This window comes from Marmota monax, unplaced genomic scaffold, assembly GCF_021218885.2.
Source record: "Marmota monax isolate L192 unplaced genomic scaffold, Marmota_monax_Labrador192_F-V1.1 WCK01_AAM20220418_F8-fsc01587, whole genome shotgun sequence".
In the NCBI taxonomy this organism is placed as follows: Eukaryota; Metazoa; Chordata; class Mammalia; order Rodentia; family Sciuridae; genus Marmota; species Marmota monax.
In genome coordinates, this window is record NW_026693207.1 from 34,931 (window position 1) to 55,274 (window position 20,344).

Sequence of the window (20,344 nt, forward strand, 5' to 3'; positions counted from 1 at the left end):
TGGCATGGGAGACTGAGGCAGGAGGATTGTGGATTCAAAGCCAGCTTCAGCAAAAGCGAGTGATAAGCAGCTCAGTGATACTAATCCCCCACCAACCTGTCTCTAAATAAAATACAAAATAGGGCTGGGGATGTGGTTCAGTGGTTGAATGCCCTTGAGTTCAATCTCTAGTACCACCGCCCCCCCTCCCCCCGCCCAGTGACTCTGTAATTTCATGACTTCCTGTATTGTATCTGCTAGTCTTATTTCTGAAATCCAATTATTAGCTCTTTTAGGGCAAGCATTATGTTAAATTCTTTAGTATTTACCACAATTGTTGTGTATGTAGTATTTGTTTAATAAATACCCTTTGATTCAATGTCTGAGGTCTGGTGTTAGGATAGGCCATGCTGTGCAATAATCATGTTCATGTAATAGCAACCTGGAAATTTCAGTGACTGAACACAAAAAAACGTTTATTTCCTGACCCTGAAATATTCCTTTGGAGTGGCAGGGACTCTTCCTTATCCAGTGATTAGGAATCTAGGCTTCCTCTACCTCAAGACCCCCATTTATCAGCATCTGGTCTCTGAGTGGGCAAAGGAACAGATGAAGAAGACTCACTGGCTTTCAGGTGACTCAAAACCCTTCTGTTCATATTTCCATTACTTGAGAATTAGTTGCATTCTGAGACTGTTGCCCCAGTTCAATCACAGGGGAGGCCAGGATGTGTAGGGAAACACAGAGATATTTGAGAGCACAAATTGTCATGCCACATATCTGTATGGTATCTTTTACAAAAACAACTCTGTCAACTAGTTAGCATCTCAATACAGCGGGACCTATAAGTCACATAGACCATGAAACTTAGCTCAGTTAGTATTAGTAACCACATTTCAGAAACTACTAAAATTCAAGATTTATTCATGCAGCAAGCATTTATTGAGCTCCTACTGGGTCCTAGGCACTATTCTAAGTCTTGGTAATACAGCAGGGGTAAAACAATAACAAATTCCTATATTCATAGAGCTTACTCTTTAATGGAAAAATTATAAACACTTAACAAATAATGTCAAGAGCATGATAGTTTGTGATAAACATTGGAGAAAATGAAGAAGGGAGGGAACTAGAGCATATTATTAATGGGGAGATGAAGTTTGGATTGCAATTTTAAACAGAGCAGGAAAAGGTACTCTGTGTAAAGGTAACACTGAAGCAAAACCCTGGAAGTGAGAGGATGTCATTTGCATGTCAAGGGGAAGAGCCTTCCTATGAGAAATAACACATGCCAAGACCCTGAGATGGGGATGGGGAGCTCAGAATGCCTGGCATGTTTGGTGAGTGACAAGGAGGCCACTATGGTTGCAGCAAGTGTGCAAGAGGGAATAGAGGCAGGACTGCCTTATATGATGCTTTGCTTGGTGACATATGGAGTCATTTGGGAGTTTTGAGCAAAGGAGTAACATGCCACTCTGGCCACAATATTGAGGATAGACTGTGAACAAGAGTTAAGAAAGAAGACAAGTTAAAGATATTGCTAGAATTCATATTGAGAGATGGTAGTGACTTGGGCCATTGCCATCATCCCCCAAAATTGAAGGGACAGATTATAAAGGGAAAAGTAATACACAAATGCAATACAGCTTTTGCTGATAGGATGTTAGCATACAGTCTGATTGTGATGTGATTTATTATTACCCCCTAGTCCAGAAGTCCATTGTTTCATTCAATGATTCAAGAAGCATTCCTGAAACATCAATTGATGCCCGGACTTCTGTTGAGTCCTGGAGACACAAATAAGAACTCACCTGTGTTTTTCAGAAGCTTACAGTGTAGTAGGTGTATAAAATCCGTGAAAAAACTAATGCATCATTAGCACCAAAATTAACCCCAGCAGTAGTAGTATAATTATGATGGGAACATTAGTAAAAACTGTTAACTGTATACTATATGCTGGATGTGCCTGTGGATATTAAGAAGATGATATATGGCTGTTATAATTACTATATTTTGATGTTCTTCTTTATAACCAAACTAGAGTCTTATAAAATTAGAGAACTTGTGGGCTGGGTTTGTGGCTCAGTAGTAGCATGCTTGCCTAGCATACCTGAGGCACTGGATTCGATTCTTAGCACCACATACAAATGAATGAAAATAAAGGTCCATCAATAACTTAAAAATATTTTTAAAAATAGAGAATTCATGACCAAAAACCTAATATAATGATCTAACACTATTATTTTTGTTCTCTATCACCCAACAGGATCAAGAATTTTGCCATCCTAGAACCTACCTAAGACCCAGCTCAGAAAATGCATGTCCCATTTTTTTCCAAATATTGCTAATAGCCCAGCCTCCCCGACTTCTCAGCTTCTTTAAGTCCTCTTCATTGCATGTTCTTTTTTCTTTTAATTTTCTGTTTGAAGAGGTTAAGCTGAAACCGCTGCTCAGCTCCCAAGATGGCACCACCCAAATTGCATGTACTTTTCTGCCTCTGCAGCTGCCTTGTACTGGTTCATCCTTTTGACTGGCAACAACTAAATCCCACTGGGTTTATTAAATCAGCAGGTAAGAGGTCTATTTGTTGAAGGGCCTGAACAACTGACCTGTTTCCAAACACCCAGGTGACTCAGAGATGTAGCACATTTGGACTTCTAAGCAAGTTTTATCAGGAAATACTTGTGGGGACCCTCAATTCTCCCAGGATAGTATGAAGGCCTCATATTTTCTTCTTTATGACTGAAACTGAGAGAGTGACTGGAGAATGGAACCAGGATGAGACATTTCACTGGAATCTCTGGTTACAGTGATGGTAGAGAACTCCCTCAGTGCTACCCCTTCTCTCCCTTGCAGCCTTTATCACCCAGGCAGGGTAACACAACTGCCTTGGAATTCCCTCCAAGGCAGTCTCAAAATCTGCTTCCATGAAGGTGGAAAGAGGCAGATATAGGTGTCTTGGTCAACAGATATAGTCCTGGTCTATAGTGGAGGGTGGGGAGAGAAGATGACATTTTAGGGTCTTGGGATCCATAGGGTATTGATCGTTTCTACCAAAGAGTAGGGAGAAGTGGGGGACAAGTAGGCATCAAGACAGGCCAGAGGAGAATGGATGTGGTGATTTGCTTTCTCACCTGTGGTAAGAAGGGAAGGAGAGGTCAGGAAGGTTTGGACAAGTCCAGAAAGAGTGGCTCAAGTGGGACAGCCATCTCTAGACAGGTTCATCTCACGTCACCAAGAAGGCCCTTTAAGGCAAAGAGATTGTTTATGGAGCTTTCTGAATTCCTGCTCATTCTAAAGGGTTGTAATGCATGAACATCTCTCTCTGGTCTCCTGTGGAGAACAGTCGGCAGATTGTGAGTGTTGTTACACTATCTGCACACCTGAATGGATGTGGTCACCCCAGATCTAGTTGTGCAGGCTTGATGGGTGAATTCTTACCATAACATTTACAAAAAAGGATTTCATAACTCTCTGTCATCAAGATAAATTTTTGCCCTACTTCAAAATTGGAGAGATAAATGCCTTGTAGGAGAGGGACTGTATCTTATATCTATGTTTGCATAGGAAATTGAATATCTCTCAAAGGGCCATTCATCCCTCAACACTTATCAGCAGGTTAAGCATCAGGATGCACTGATGACTAAGACAAAGAGCTTGTAGTCAAGACATCTGAAATCCAATTGAAATTCCATGGACTGAAAATAGGTAACATTTTACAACACAGGCAAATTATCATCTAGGGGACATTTACACCATACACTCTTTATTGACACAGGGTGATAAATTCAAGACATTCCCCACCCCCATTCCCTTATGTTTAAAAGTCATGAAAATCTGTCACTGGACTAGTAGAAACTTGGGGACAGTAACATTACTTCATTTATCTTTGTAGTCATAGCCTTGAGCCCTGTGCCCTTCTCATCCTAAATACTCAAAAATGAATGAATAAATATTTTAAAATATTATAGCTTATAAAGCAAAATTTTAAATAATAGATGATTCTTTATAATTTTTATTAAATGAATACACAGTATAAATATGCAGGTAATGTGTTTATAAATAATTATGAGATATGTGATTTGCTAATAGAGGTCATAAAGCCATAGAAGAGAAGCTTATGTTCCTAGAAGGTGTACAGTTCATCTGTAGGACTTAATATCAGGAATATTTGATAAATGAACACCACCAAAATTATGTAATAAGATTAAGAGTGCCCTATAGGTTCCAATGTTAAAATAAAGTTGAACAAAATTATGAAGAGATATTTATAAATTCTGAACCACAAACTACATTATCTAAAAGTGACATCTCATCTGACAAATCTTCCTCCCTTCCTTTGTGCTGACTCCTGTTGGTGGCTTGACCTTTGAACTGCAGGCCACTGAGCCTTTTCTGTAGCCACCCTGGTAAGCCATAGGACCCTGGAAACCTGTACCAAAACCTGGGTCAGTTGGACATGCCCTGTGACCCTCTCAGGAGTCAGGTGTCTTGCAATTGGCAGACCTATAGCCTCACCTTGACCTGTGGCTCCTGAATACTGGGTGAGGAGGTTTTGAGGCAGATCATGTTTTGAACAACCAGGGCAACCTAGGTTATTGGAAGGTCACCAGGGCGTCGGGGAATTGAGATCCCACAAGGGAGGAGATTCAGTATGTGGGTTGGAGCCCTCCAAAGGCTCTAGAATGACTTCCAGAGGTAGTATCTCCAAGGCAGCTGTGGTTCTCTGAGGTTCCTCACTGAACTGTAAGAGCCGGAACCCCTCTTCCCAACCCAGTATAGCCATGCCATAACTGCCTGTGGGTGGGGACACAGAAGTTCACAGGCTGCTTATCACAGAAGGACAGGCAGATGTGCCTTTCCCCACTGTAATCTGAACATGATGTTTCCCTATTGTACCATGAAACATGGCTCGGTAGAAAGTTTTGAATGGGAGAGGAAGAGCCTTTTGATAAACAAACCCTGTAGTGTTCACCTATAGGTAAAGTTAAAAAAAAAAAAAAAAAAAAACTCTAGTAATACCTTGAGTTTTTAATCTTCCCAATGGGAAAGTGAGGTGCTCCAGTTTAAATCTTCTAAACTCCTCTAAGGATTTCATCATGAATTTGGCTTAATTTGAATCTGGGAAGTGGAAAATTAATAGCAGTTGAGTGCCTGTTACAGGTCAAGTTCTCTGCTACGTACTTGACCTATACTGCCACTGCACTTGTCCTCCAGGCTGGATAAGTGCTTTCATCCCCATTTTATTAATAAAGATCAAACAGGGCAATAAGTTGCCTATGCCAGAGAAGAATACCTTGTAGGAAATACACCTGGAATCTGAAATAGGGTCACCTGGATCTCATACCCAGAGTGTGTTCACCCAGTGTCTTCCTTGGAACTACCTCCTGTCATTGACCATACATTGCTGACCTGTGTGTCTAGCCAGGTGACCTGGTACCTTAGCACAGAGTTTCTTAAACTTTAGTGAGCCTTTTATGTTTTAGTAGTATTAGGTAAAGTCTGGGAATGTGCATTTCCAAGCTCTAAGAAGTGCCAATGATGCCGGTCTGTGGATCAGCTTTGAGTAGGGAGTCATGTATTTCAATAGGTGGCCTTCATCACTGGCAGGTGCTTTACACATGAGTCACCAGTGTGCAGGATGTAAATAGGTTTGGTCCTATGACTAAAAGCCTTCCTGAGCAATGATATTGATGCTGGTGTAATACCTAACATACTGGCAGAGGCAGGGTGTGATGGAAAACACAAGAGAATCTGCCCAGCAGAGGATTCAACTCTCATAGTCCCATAAAGGAGAAGGAGTGAGCAGGCCAAGTGTATCTAGCAGAGTGAGAGTTTGGTATACTGATATTTGGACCTAACATCTTGAAACATGGATTTGACTGCAGTTCAGAAAGGAGAACAGGTGAAGCTTCAGGTGTATAGAAGGGTTTTGGCACCAGAGAGAGAAAAGGAATTTCAGGAGTGGGTGGGTAAAAGAGTATATTTGACCGGTTTGAAAGAAGAGCAAGAGACCAGTTTAGTTCATCTCATTTTAACGAATATTTATTGAGTGCTCACTATGTGCCAGAAAGGGCATTAAGGTCAAAGGTTTTTACAAAGATGTGGAGATCGCTGTCTTACTGTGGGAGACAGTGTGCAGATACATAACTCCAGTACATTGTGAAAGGAAGAATTGTATATATATATATTCACATTATGTTACTCTATGTATACATACATACATATGTATATATTAGAATCAGTGATACTGAGAATGAAAAAGATTAAGTCTGTTGGGGGGGTGGATCAAGGAAAGCATGATTTCTGAAGGTGCCAAGTGGATTTCAAGCACAGGTCATAGTAGCATTTGTGAAGTTACAGAGACACCAATAGCTCAGTGTGCTAAGACACAAGGAAGGGGATTACTTCAGGGGAAGAGGCAGTGGGTTTGAGCATAGAGGATTTTTCTTACAGGAACTTGGGATTTAACTTGTATGCCTGTGAACTCAACATATTTCAACCCCAGTAAACTAGAAAGAGGGCCATATTTGTGCTTAAAGTCACAGTGCATTTGCTTAGCAGGGCATGTGCCCATTTAAATATCTCCTACAAACTGCTTTCCAAAAGGACCCCAGACATACCCCCTTTAAGAAAACACCACATGATGACAGGGAACCACTACAGATTTTAAGAATTGCCTGGTGAGATTAGTGCATTGAATCATTCTAGGAGCTAGGTAAGGGATGTCTTCGAAGGGGTCAAGGTCCAAGTTGCATAGGACAGTTCAGAGAGATGGCAACTGCTTGATCAAGAGATAGGGAATTAGTGAGACAGGTGACAAGGTCAGGGATACATTGGGGATATGATTCTAAGTTAAAACCAAATGTTAGAATTGAGTCTTGAGATGGATATGGGGGTTGGTAAGAAAGAGCTAGAAGAGTAAGATGTTTCCAGGTTTCTCTCTCTATCTATGCATGTGATAGGGAATTCTGTTGTGTGGGCTGTGTGGTTTGGGAGATGGCTATTTAGTTCACCTTGGACTATGGCATTAGACAGAGATGCCCAATGAGAAGTTATAAGTGCAAATCTGAATGTGAGATAAAGTTCGTGATTAGAAAAAACAGATTTGTGAAGTCATCTTTAATATACTCTAGACAGAATCAGGGTGACAGCAAGCTGTATTAGGAAGTGATAGTCCCAAGCATCTTGGGGGAAGACCATGTCTACCTCCATGATTTTATTCTTCAAAACCCCTACATGGTGCTCTGCATACAACAGGGTCTCAATTAGTTTAAGAAATGAGAGAGGCCAGAAACAATGGGAAGGAACTCGATTCCCTTGGAGCTCCTTGCATAATAAGACCTGAGGTGTGTAATGGATGATAAATGAGGTAACATGGGCTTGTTTTTCAGGATGGACTGATCAAATACAAATGCTGATGGCTGCTGTAAGCTTTGAACATACTAAAATGCCCAAAGGAAGTGGATCTTACTCTGTTGGTTGCACAGACTTGATGTTTGATTATACCAATAAGGTAATGCTTGGATTAATACAAATTATCCTTATATTCTAACATTAACTACTGTCAAGATCCACTAGCAGGTGTTAAAACTTGGCATTGCCCTCACCTGAGAATGACTCATATTGCCACTTATATTGCTTCATCTGAAGCCTTTGCTAATTCAGTCATTCCCTAGCTCTTTGATGACATCTGATTAATTGCCTATGAATTCTCCCCACACTCAATAGCTGAAGCAAGTCTGCTCATTTCCTTTTCCCACTCAGAAAGCATATTGTTATTTTTCTTCTCCGTACTAATTTTGTTCAATCACCACAGAAGTTTTAAAAGTTGTCCAGACCTCATTATGAACAACAAAGGTATCTGGGTCTCCATTAATAAAATATGCAAAATAGCTATTGGAATAGTTTTGAGAAGCAACTTGACTAAAAATGTATTAATTTCTCTCCTTAACAGAGCACCTTCTTGCGTTTGTATTATCCATCTCAAGATTATGATCACTATGAGACCCTTTGGATCCCAAACAAAGAATATTTTTTGGGTCTTAGTAAATTTATTGGAACACATGGGCATATGAGCAAAATTTTAAAGTTTTTATATGGTAAGATTTCCATTGCTCCTACTCTGTTGGCTCTAGAATATGAGAAACCCTTAGAAACAATAAGAATTTCAGATAGTTCAGACCAAAGTAAATTTTCTCCAATCTAAACATCTCCTAAGGTGACAAGGACAGTATTTCTGAGGAGCCTAAGAGAATCTAGGGTTCTCATTTGTCCATTCTGAATTTGATGGGAGTAGGTTAGAGGGTCAGACTGACCTACCATCTTTCTGTGGCTGGTCCTTGGTTTTTCCTCTTAGAGGCCCACCGGGCAGGCAAGAATATAGTGAGAGTAGCAGGTTGGCTTAGGACCACTGCCCCATTTGCTCTTCCAGGCTGAATGAGAAAGAAAGTAGAAGCCACTGTAACTATCCAGATCAAAACAAAACAAACAAAAAAAACAAATTTCTTACTTTTCACAAATGAAGAGACTTTGCTCTCTTCCCATTACCTACCTATAAGGAACCAGCCTCTCACTAATAATCGATGTTCATTCATGATTTAATGTGTCTAGATTGTGCTAACACAGACTTTCCTCACTTATCTGACCAGATACCGCCATTGGGTCAATGTTAACTATGTCTTCAAATTTCTCCCTCAAAACCACCTACAAGTTCTAGAATTAATTTTAAACTTAGAATTTTTTAAAAAACCAATCTAATGTAGAAATGATGAGAATATCATATTATACATCTTTATTGTGAATAATTTATAAATCACTTCCATAGCGATCATCACATTCAGTTTTCATGACCACAACTTCATTTTATAGATGAGAGAAAAAATGAAACAAAAAATATGGTCACAATTATTATTGCCTGACAGTTGTGAAGGAATGGAGGAAAATATTTTCCATGTTTTTGAGCCCCTTACTGTATGAGTGGATAGGTGCTCAATTATATTAATTAAATAAAACTCTCTCAAAACCTCTCTGAGGTAGTTATCATTTCCTCCACTTCACAGGAGAGGAGTCTGAAGCTCAGAAAGTCAGTAACTTGCCGGAGGCCAATAGCTGGTGGATGGCAGAGGTGTATCCAAAGCCACCTTTAAGTATGAAGTCTGTGGTCTCACCATCCTTCACTGGATCATGACAAATTAAAATGATAGGAGTCTCTGATTCTTAGATTCTGGTTTTCAGTGTAATGCTCCTGAGTTTACTGCATGGTTTGGTTTTAGAACATTCCCTTTGACATTGTCTCAAACATCAAAATAGTAATAAGTAGCAGCCCACTGAATACACCTGTGTAGGAAAATCTCTAACCTTAAGTTCAGAGCTGGCAGCGAGAACTGATAGCTAATGATAGTACCATGTGAGAAAAGAGCATACAATGCAGGTATTTGGTTGGTGAGTAACCAGTAGCTGACTTTTTAATAAGTTCACTATTAAGCCATAAAAACATAAATTCCATGCTTCCAGATTTTATGCTAAGGAGATGTAAGTTAAGTTAACTAGCAACATTCAAGTCAGAGAAAATACTAACTAATTTCCTATTGTTGTCTAGGTTCAATAATAATTCCTGCAAACTGGAATTCTCCTCTGAGGACTGGTGAAAAATACCCGCTTATTATCTTTTCTCATGGTCTTGGAGCATTTAGGTAATGTTTGAGAGATTGGACAGCTTTATCCTCTAGCTATCTATGACTGAATAGGTTTTTTTTTCCCCAAAAAAGGAACAGCAGATTTTAGAATGTCATACTGGCCCTTGTCCTGGGGTACTGGGCTTCCTCAAGAATTGGCTGTGGTGTGCTGATGGGTCCTAGCTCTATCTTGTCAAGTAGTACTTTCTCTCCTTCCAGTTCATGGAGACTAGCCTCATAACAGAGAAGAGAGGATGTTACACTTTTGCCATTAGACATTTTAATTATTTACACTCTTTTGAAATTATCCTGTGTTAGTTCATACCTTCCAAGAAACAAAGATTGGATTAGCTGCGAAAGATATTTGAAAGAAAGAAAAATACCTGTGCAGGTTCGAAGGAAAGATGGGGAAAGCCTTCATCATGGGACACCTGGAAAGAAGAATGAGGAAGGAAGAAGGATTAGATAACAGAAGTCTCTGATTGTAGTAGAGTTCTAAGAAAGTATGCACCAGGCCCACAGAAGGAATGCTTGACCTGAAGTTGCTTGTCAAGATTTTCAGTCTCAAAGAAATGAGCCTATGTTAGTACCTAATCTGTGCAGATCACTGGGAGTGTCTCACAGCTTAGCTTGCTTTTGAACATGGTGATGGATCTAGAGGAGCAGGAGCTGAATGGGGTCTTTAAGACCACAGCATGACATCTGAGGGGCACATTTTAATGGCAACTATACCCTCTCAAACTTTCTTCTTCTGTCTTCTCAACTGCCTCTCCTTCTCCTACCTTGGAGGATTTTAAGACTTTCAGAGAATAAAAGGTGATTTTTGACTGAAATGAAGTTGGGTAGCATCTTCAATAAAGAATTATCTTTAACACTTTAACTGTAGTCTGGTTAGTTATTTGATTTCTACTGGTGCCTGGCAAAATGAATTCTTAGTGCCAAATCCAGCCTGCCACCATTTCTGTAATAAGCTTTGATTGGAAAGTGGCCATGCCCATTCAGTTTTCACACTGTGAATCTTTTGTGCAACAACAGCAGAGTTGTGTAGCTGTGACGAACACAGTATGGCCCACAAAGCTAGAAATATTTGCTCTCTGGTCTTTAACAGAAAGTCTGCTGATCCCTGTAGAGGACCATTTCTCATCCTACAAAGGTCCTCTATCTTCAGCATTGGAAGATATTGTTCCTAGACACCACTTTTTACTTTCTTTGGGCATTTCCTGTTGAACGCAGGATGTGAGAAAAAGATAGTGCAGAATGAAGACACAGAGGAGGGTATAAGGGCTATGGTTTTTAATCCCTCCACCCAGTCCAATCATTTCAGTAACAGCTAGCAAGTGTTAAGTATTTAACCTGCTTCAGATAGGGTTATAAGGACTGAAGACCTAACAATTCACTTGATCCTTACCTGTGAGGTACCACACGGTTATAGCATCACCTTATTATGGATAAGGTGGAGAAAAGATAAGTGCCCTATCCAAGGTACCCAGCTACTAAATGGAAGAACCAGGATTTAAACTCAGTGGTCAGATTGAGGTTGCTTTCTCTTAACTGCCTTCCTTTGTACATCATCTTGTCCAAATTGTACAGCTGTCCTTGAGGTAAGGGTTTATTCTTAGCCCCAATTTTGCAGCAATTAACCAAAATATCAGATAGCTGATTAGTGGCAAAGTCAAGATTTTAAAAACCCCCAAATCTCAAAGGCAACATTTGTAATCACTGTGCCAGGGTTTCTCAAGCTCAATCTTATTGACATTTGGGGGCCAAATAATTTTTTTGTTTTTAAAGAGTTGTTCTGTGTATCTTAAGATGTTTAGCTGTGTCTCTCTACTTACTAGATGCCCTTAGTGCCCTTCTCCCAGTTGTAATAATGATAATACCTCCGGCAATGTCAAATAGCCCCTAAGGGTTAAGGTTGCTCCCTTGGTGAACCAAAGCTTCGCACTCTACCTCCAGGGCACTGGCCTCCCTGTTCTGTTTCTGGTTGTCTTAGCAGAACCAGACTGTCATCGTGCCTCGTAGTTGCAATACTTCTCTCTTTTTGTTTTAAGGACAGTTTATTCTGCTATTGGCATTGACCTGGCATCTCATGGATTTATAGTAGCTGCTGTAGAACACAGGTAGGTATCGTGGTATGGCTGGGGTCTTTAGTCAAATACAGAGAAAGTTGATGCCCATAATTATGCTTTTATCATACAAGCTGAAAAAATTGTTGATGAGATTTTCAACTATGATTACATGATGAGGTTGGGGGAAAGGGGGCTGAGTTAGATTGTCAAGGCTTAAAAAAACAAGTATTGTGAAGACTGAATAAGGTGTCTTTACATGTGACTTGACAAGGAGCAATAAGATCCATTTCCTAGAGCTTCCTTGGGGTCCTCTTTAATTAAAAAAATAAAGTATAATAGAAGAGGAAAAACAAGTTAAAAAAAATCAGAAGAAAGTTGAGTCAAGGATGGAGTTGAGGAACATGGATCAGATGAGGAAGGAGTAAAATCAGTTATGTTTGTGTTATAGAGATGGCTCTGCATCTGCAACTTACTATTTCGAGGACCAGTCTGCTGCAGAAACAAGGAACAGGTCTTGGCTCTACTTTAAAACCCTGGAACAAGGAGAGGAGGAGACTTTTCAAAAACAGCAGGTACTTTGCCATGAGAAGAGAGGTGTTCTGGTGGCCTAAAGCATGTATGTAAAAAACAATGACATTTGTTAATTTAATTTTACACATGGCAAACTATGCTCCTGGCTCTCCTACTTCCCATTACCAAAAGATCTATCAGAAGATATCCAAGTAGTAAGATTTCCTTAACAAAATGTCTGGTTCACAGTAAAAGTAAACGCAAGTCTGTCTGGCAGAGTTCTCTGGTATTGAAACTTATAATTTTAGAATCTCAAAAGTGATAGGAAATAAACTAATAGATCCCCACTCCTGCAGGCAATAGAAAAAAAAAAGACTTCAGAGAGGCAGTATATAACAGTGCTAAGAGTACAGTCTTCATAATCCAACTTCCTACGTTTGAAAGTTGAACTCTACTAGCTTCATCACTTTGCTGTGGGCTGAACCAGGACAAGTTCATCTCTTTTGCTTCCGCATTTTATCTGTTACAAAACAGTGAGTTATAATAGCAGTGTCTATCTTACAGAGCTGTTGGGACAATTAAGTGAAATAAAGCATATTTATTGTTTCTTTGTTGTCGGCATTTTACATATGGTATGGCATTGAAGTTCACCCACATTTTATTGATGTAAACATTGTTATACAATCAGTGGAAGCCCAGGGAGGTTAAGTAAATCATCTGAAGTTACACAGCACCTAAGCACAGAGCCAGGATTTGAACTAAGCTATACTTCCCTGTGAAGCTGATAACCATGTCCCCATGTCAGCCTGCACTCTAATCATTAATCACTCAGATGTTTCCAGTTTATAACAAACCAACTATTTTCCCAAATGCAACCGCTATACAAACTTTAAGATAAATGTTAAAATCTTTTACTTTATCATTTCTTTCTTCTATTAATCCTATTAGGTGCAGCAGAGAGCAAAAGAATGTTCCGAGGCTCTCAATGTGATTCTTGACATTGCTAATGGAACGCCAGTGAAGGACGTGTTAAATTTAGGGTTTGATGTGCAACAACTGAAGGTGAGCTTTAAAAAAGCCATGTCCCTACCTTGACCCATTGTCCTTTATTGTTGATGTTGTCTGATTTTCAGCTATATTGCAGGATAAAGAGTTATTAAAAACAAAAACAAACAAACAAAAAAAAACATTTAAAAATACAGGCAAAGTAGTACAGCAATGAAGAGTGTATTAGGTTCAACTACAAATGAAATGACCAAGGGTAAGTTTTCATCCACAAAAATGGCATCTTCATATAGATCAACTTAATACCTCCAGGGGAATTATTATAATTTCTTGCACTGCTCCTACATGTTCTTGAACTTGAACTTGAAAAGTTGATTAAAAGTTTTGGACACAATTTTGGGAGCGAGTAGAAGAATATCAGACAGAGTGGACAGCATAAGCAAAGACTCAAAAGTATTCAGGGGTAGGGTAGGGTGGAGTGCAGGAAGCAGGGGAACTAAAAGGAGTTTAGTTTCAGGATAAGATGAGGATCTGTCCTCCAGGTCAATGAAGAGTTTGCAGTCTTTCAAGCAGCCTCTCTCTCTCCAATATTCAGGCCTTTGTACATGTTGACCTCTTGGCCTGACATACCCTTCCCCGCAACTAACTCCTTCCTCATTGTTAATACTCTAGTCAGACATCATGCCCTCCAACAAGGGTATGTGGTCCCCAGAGCCTGTCCCTGTTTGGGTTAGCTGTCTATCAGATGAGCCCCTTGGCATATTGTATTGCATCAGGCATCTGTAGCACTTCCTTCCCTGATAGACTGTGAATTCATTGAAAATGAGGTTGCACTGCCTGGCATGTAGGAGGTACTCAGCAATGCTCAAGGAATGACTAAACCAATAAACATGGGCTGGGGAGAGGTGGAAATCAGCACTGATGTTGAAGTTTCAATTGTGGGTGACTAGGAAGACCATGAAGTACTTCTGAATTCTTACAAATTATTTATATACACATATATACACACATCTAAGACATGATATATGTATATGTATGTATATGTGTACATTCTATTTTATAGGAAATCAAGTACTTACTCATTGCCTGTGAAATGAGTAATGACTATATGATTGACAAGATCATGTAATCTATTCTTCTAACACCATGTGTGATAGTTATACATGTTTATTATGCTTTTTCACATAGGGCTCCATCGATAGGAATAAAATAGCAGTAATTGGACATTCTTTTGGTGGAGCAACAGTTATTCAAACTCTTAGTGAAGACCAGAGATTCAGGTAAGAAAATAAGACAAAGCAAGAGATGAGTAAATTATTAGAAGAGTGGGAATAAGAACACATGTGAGATATAATGTTTTTGTTGAAGTCTTTGTGAAGAAGGGATGTTTCCAGGTTTATAAGTCAATCTCTTTGCCTCCATCAGACACTCTATATAAATTTTCCTAAGTGGAAACCATTTTCTTCTCCTGCTATTAAAAACTCCCCACCCCTGTAAACTTCCACCCGTCATTCTTATTTATCTGCTCAAGAGCTTAATGTTTTCACTTGGAAATTTATCTTTGGACACATCTCTTCTCACATGATAATTGTGATAATAATATTGCCATCTTATACTATTTCTAGACTTTTCTAATAAGCAGGGTTTTTTAAAATTAGTTTTTCTCCCTCTATCTTTAAGGTATCGCGATGTAAAAGCACACAGTTATTTGTGTAGGAGTCAGGACCAGACCCCACCCAGTTTTCTAATTTGCAAAAATATTTTCTTTATTGAACTGCTTAATTCCAGACTGGTGAGATCACATAGAACCAACCATATGGAAAGTAGGCAGGATCATTTGTGAAATTGAACCTGAAATTGCTTAAAATCTATTTCAATTTCTTCTTTTATCCACTGAGCAATCAGAAGGGTTTTTCAAAAGGTCAGGAAACATAGTATAAACTTACTTGTAAAAAGAAAAGTTAGTGACATTTTAAATGATATGCTTCCGACATCATTCTGTAACTCCCAGACAATTCTTCAGGTGAAGCAATGAATTCATTTGTTCCTCTGGACCAGGTATAATAAATACACTATGAAGTGCCCTGAAGCTCTGGAAACACAGATGAATTGGTTCATTTATTGTACTTTTGAGACACCTCACAGTTTTGAAGAAATTACTACTTATTTTTAAAATTTATTTTGAAAACAATGTAACAAAATTGAACAATAAAAGTCTTAAGGAAATGTCTTTTCATAGGTTGCAATTCCTAAACACCTCCTACAGAAAATGATTATGTAATGCAATTCTGCTACCTTATAAAACTAGTGATATCCCTTTTTCACACAGAAGTATAATAGCTATTATACCCAGCAAGATAACCCATAATACATTTGGTGTGTTAGGAAGCCCTATATGTTGGCCAGTGTGTAACTAGCCTTTCTTCATCACTGTTAACAAATATCTACAGGTGTGGCATTGCCCTTGATCCATGGATGTATCCAGTGAGTGATGATATGTATTCCAAAGTTCCTCAGCCCCTCTTCTTTATCAACTCGGAACAATTCCAGTCTCCTAATGACATCAAAAAAATGACAAAATTCTACCTACCTGATAAAGAAAGAAAAATGATTACAATCAAGTGAGTATTAGTAACGTACTCCATCTAAAACAGAAACTGGGAACTTGGACAAATGTCAACAGACACTATTTTGTGACCATTACAGTAATGTTAAATCAGTTATTTAAACTTTCAATAAGGAGCATGTTAAATGATCTCAGTTTCTAATTACATTTACTCTTTTTAAAATGAAAATACTTTCAGTAGTGTTAACATATATAGTGTAAGTACCAGTAATTTAAATTTGCATTAGGCTATGAACACCTTTTATCTAAAAACATTTTGGAGGTGGGATGCAGGAACAAAGTATTCTATACTTATTGCCAGGCTAGGAACTCCTAAAGAAAAAGTCAGATCTTCTACCGTGCTGACCTGTTGGGAAAGAATCGGAGATTATTAATTCCTTGGAGCTTTAACAAGTTGCCCTTGAGGGTTAGCATTATGCTTTCATCATGAATATGAGAAAGAACTCCAAATAGGATTTTGAACCCCAGTTTATTTAGGAAAAAGAGCAGGAAGGATTCATGTAGAGTAGTTCCTGCCCCCATCTGCAATTTTCATTTCTATACTTTTGTTTTCTATAGTTTTAGTTACCCATAGTAGAGAAACATTAATGAGAAAAATTACAGAAATCAGCAATTCATCAGTTTTAAGTGTGTGCCATGCTCAGTAGCATAATGAAATCTTGTACCATTGCTGCATGCTGCCTGGGACATGAACCATCCCTTTGTCCAGTGTCTCCACACTATATATGCTACCCACTTGTTAGTCACTTAGTGCCATCTCCGCACTAAGAGTGTCACAGTATCATAGTGCTTGTGTTGAAATATGGTTCAATAAGATATTTTGAGATCACATTCATATAATTTTTATTATAGCATATTATTAAAATTGTTCTATGTTATTGTTATTACTAATATCTTTTTAAAATATTATGGTTTTTTTCATACCTTATTTTTTTATGAGGTGCTGAGGATCAAACCCAGTGCCTCACACACGCTAGGCAAGTGCTCTACCACAAGCTACAACCCCAGCCTTGTTATTGCTAATATCTTACTGTACCTAATTTATAAACTTTATCATAGGCATGGATATATAGGAAAAAACATTATGTGTAGGTTCTGTATTACCTGTGATTTCGTGTACCTCCCTTGGACAGAGGGGGAACTACTAGAGTATGGGCAATAGCCACTATGGAATCAGAAAATGGAGGAGTCTTTTCCAACTGAAAAGTGTTCTTAGAAGGGATGGCACTCAAATTTGATCTTGTATCATTGAAAGAGTTTAGATAGATTTAAGGAAGGGTCTGGGTATTTCAGGTAAAGGCTTCAAGTTAGTTTATTTGTATGTGCAATCTAGTTCTGAAACATGCTACAGATCACCTATCCCTCCCTCAAACTTATTTCCTTCTCGGTTCTCATGTTTTTTTCTTCCCTTTTTCTTTCAAGAAATCTTAAAGAATAGCTTGCATTTAATATTTCATGCACTTCTATACACTCTTCAATGCTTGCAATCTAGTTTCCTAAGCCCCCACCACTGCACTGACAGTGCTTCAGCTCACAGCACACACAGCCTCTGCAGTCCCAGTCTTTCTCACCCATCTGCCACGAGCTTCTCTTTCTAGTATCCTGAATCATTCATCCCACTCCCTATTTTTCTCCTCTCAGGCCATCTCCCCCTTCATCCAGGCTTCTACTCTCAGCTCTCTCATGACCCTGTCTGTATTTATCTTCTTAATGTTTCTGACACTCAAGTTTCAGCTGGAATGTGGGGAAGAGGGAGAGGGAGACAGCTGCTGTGCTTTGAGCTTAGGTGGCTAAAAGAATGATGCTTTGCTTCTTGGAACCGGTAAAGAGAGGAGAAAGAGTTGCAGTGGGGGAGACTGGTCTGAGGTTGTGCTTTAGCCTTGGAATTTCCCGCCAAGTTGAAAGTCTAAGTAGAGACATCTGGCCACAAATTAGAAATGTACAGAATTTGCCTGCTATTGTAGAAGAAACCTTTGGAATATAAGATGCTGCAAAATGAGAAAGGAACTGGTACAATAATAGAATCTGGAGGAATGCCTACACTTAGATGGAAGAAGAATCAAGTCAGAAATGAAGGTGAGATGTCAAGGAAATGAACAGAGGTGAAAGAGAGTCACCAAGTATCAAAAAAAGAGGGGAGCCTTCTATTAGATGTTAGACTGTTGATGAATGTAGACCAATACTGGGACAGATCTTTGTCATTGTTATCATTTAATAGATAAAAAGGGTTAACTCTGGAATATTTTGGCAAAGAACATACACATATTGGGCTGGGGATGTGGCTCAAGCGGTGGCGCGCTCGCCTGGCATGCGTGCGGCCCGGGTTCGATCCTCAGCACCACGTACAAACAAAGATGTTGTGTCCGCCGAAAACTAAAAAATAAATATTTTAAAAAAAATCTCTCTCTCTCTCTCTCCTCTCTCTCTCCTCTCTCTCTCTTTAAAAAAAAAGAACATATACATATAAGTATTGGGTGTGAGGGACAGGCTCTGACTTCAAGGCCTTTCAATACCTAGCACATTCCATTTACTGAAATCGGAAGTATTAAAAAGTGGGAATCATTTCTTCTAAAATCAACACACTAGGATTCTTTTTTTTTTTTTTCTAGCTGGAGAGGACTATACTTTAGGGTCCCTAAATGAATAGCTTGTGACCCAGGAATACATGTAAGAAGATCAGATTGCAAGTTTTCTTTCCTTGACTTTCAGTAAACAAGCTAATGGGGCCAGGATCTTTCTTGCACCCTAACTACAAAAGTAATTTTATCAAATACATGTGGTGTAAATTTCTCATTTCTCTTTTAGGGGTTCGGTTCATCATAATTTTGCTGACTTCACTTTTGCAGCCGGTAAAGTAATTGGACACATATTCAAATTAAAAGGACATATAGATTCAGAGGTTGCTATTGATCTCACCGACAAAGCTTCATTAGCATTCTTACAAAAGTATTTAGGTAAGAAATGAATCTTATTTCCTAAACTGATGTTCTCCGATAACCCTGTGTTATTTAACAGTCTAGTTTTAACTATTTCTTTACAATTAAACAAAGCAGTAAATCAATTTGAAAGCAAAAATTTGAGAAAGCTTTGCTGCTTTGCATTCTATTTATCATAGAAAGCAAATCTACTTGTTAAGAGTTAGTTTCTCCATAAAGTCTGGGAGAGACTTGCCTCTTGGAGATACTGATGGAAAGAAGGGTGCCTCACTCCTACCTCTCAACTTCTTGTAGCTGATGAAGCCCTGGGGTAGCTGACATGGAACACCTTGCCACTAAGGTCACTGTGCAATTTGCATAATGTATAATTCTACAGTGCCACCTAGAGGTGCTGTACTGTTCAGTGCTCACAAATGTTTAATATGTTTATTAACATTTATATTTTGTAGGACTTGAAAAAGACTTTGATCAGTGGGACTCTCTGATGGAAGGAGCTGATAAGAATCTTATTCCAGGACCAACAATTCATACACTCACCCAACCTGACACTCCACAGGACTCTATGGGAATAGAGAAAGAGAATGCAGATTAAAAGAGCTTTTTTAAAAGTTTCATTTAAAAACTGAGAGAGCAAGAATCTTAATTGTATTTTCCCAAATAATTCATACCTTAAATTTTAGTTTATACCGTAATAGTGATTGAGTTGAGGTTTGGATTAAAAACTTTTTCCTTTAAAGAAAGAATGCAATATACAAAAATCATAGCAGCCCAAATTATATTTTTATTTAGTGGATCCTTTTTTGTGTTAAAATTAAAATTGGCTTTTACATTATTTTAATTAATGGAAGTGTATTAACAATAGGCACAATGCTAATGAAAACCTGTTGTGATGAGATTCCCTAAACTTACAGTAAAAACAGATGTTCTTGTCTTTTATTCTCTGTTAGCAGTAGTAGAATTCAATTTTAGCAACCTGGTATTCTAGGATAAACTTGGCAGTGTTTAACTTTCAGTCATGATAAGAAAACTTAGATCTGGTTGATAATAAAGTCATTGTTTTAATGCAGGACTGGTGATACTACACAATTTCAATATGGTAAGGAAATAGGGAGTGGACCAAGGTTGGGAGTGCTAGGGACAGGGCAGAGGCTTATAAAGCAAGTTGGCAATTTGTTTGCATTTTTAAATGTTCTCTCCCATGCATTCTATTTACTAAACAAAAGTGCCCTTGGTGTTACAGCTATGAAAGACAGGCCAGGGATTCCAGCTATAACAAATTAATATAGTTATTCACCTAAAAACTGAAGGATAACAGAGGCAGCATTCTGAGTTACATTTAACCACTTTGTTTTCCCAATAAATATTTAATGGACATTTTAAATTTTACATGTAGTAATAATATAAGTAGAATAACAGTTAAATGGAGGTTTATAAATATCTTAAAATATAGACACTCGGGCTGGGGATGTGGCTCAAGCGGTAGCGTGCTTGCCTGGCATGCATGCAGCGCTGGGTTCGATCCTCAGCACTACATACAAATAAAGA

At 38.7% G+C, this 20,344-nt stretch overlaps 1 protein-coding gene and 1 long non-coding RNA gene across 7 annotated transcripts in view; one reads left to right on the forward strand and one right to left on the reverse strand.

The window, feature by feature from the left end:
- LOC124100509 (uncharacterized) overlaps positions 1–15,691 on the reverse strand; it is a 50,615-nt gene extending 34,924 nt beyond the window's left edge. For 3 of the 6 annotated variants that reach the window (XR_009227957.1, XR_009227955.1, XR_006854331.2), the window contains exons 1-3: positions 12,196–12,329; positions 10,037–10,084; positions 8,299–8,411 (exon numbers count right to left, since the gene is read on the reverse strand). This is a non-coding gene — a long non-coding RNA (uncharacterized LOC124100509). Of the gene's footprint in view, positions 1–8,298; positions 8,412–10,036; positions 10,085–12,195; positions 13,366–15,183 lie in introns of those variants that run through there. The other 3 variants (XR_006854330.2, XR_009227956.1, XR_006854329.2) reach the window with 3 other exon arrangements.
- LOC124100508 (platelet-activating factor acetylhydrolase) lies at positions 2,408–19,631 on the forward strand. The gene is made up of 11 exons (XM_046456039.2): positions 2,408–2,547; positions 7,371–7,492; positions 7,934–8,078; positions 9,578–9,671; positions 11,705–11,773; positions 12,171–12,294; positions 13,181–13,294; positions 14,426–14,517; positions 15,688–15,858; positions 18,669–18,817; positions 19,249–19,631. Exons 1-11 carry the CDS (start codon positions 2,439–2,441, stop codon positions 19,389–19,391), a joined length of 1,332 nt encoding a protein of 443 aa, XP_046311995.1. The 5' UTR covers positions 2,408–2,438; the 3' UTR covers positions 19,392–19,631.
- Positions 19,632–20,344: the final 713 nt, after the last annotated feature.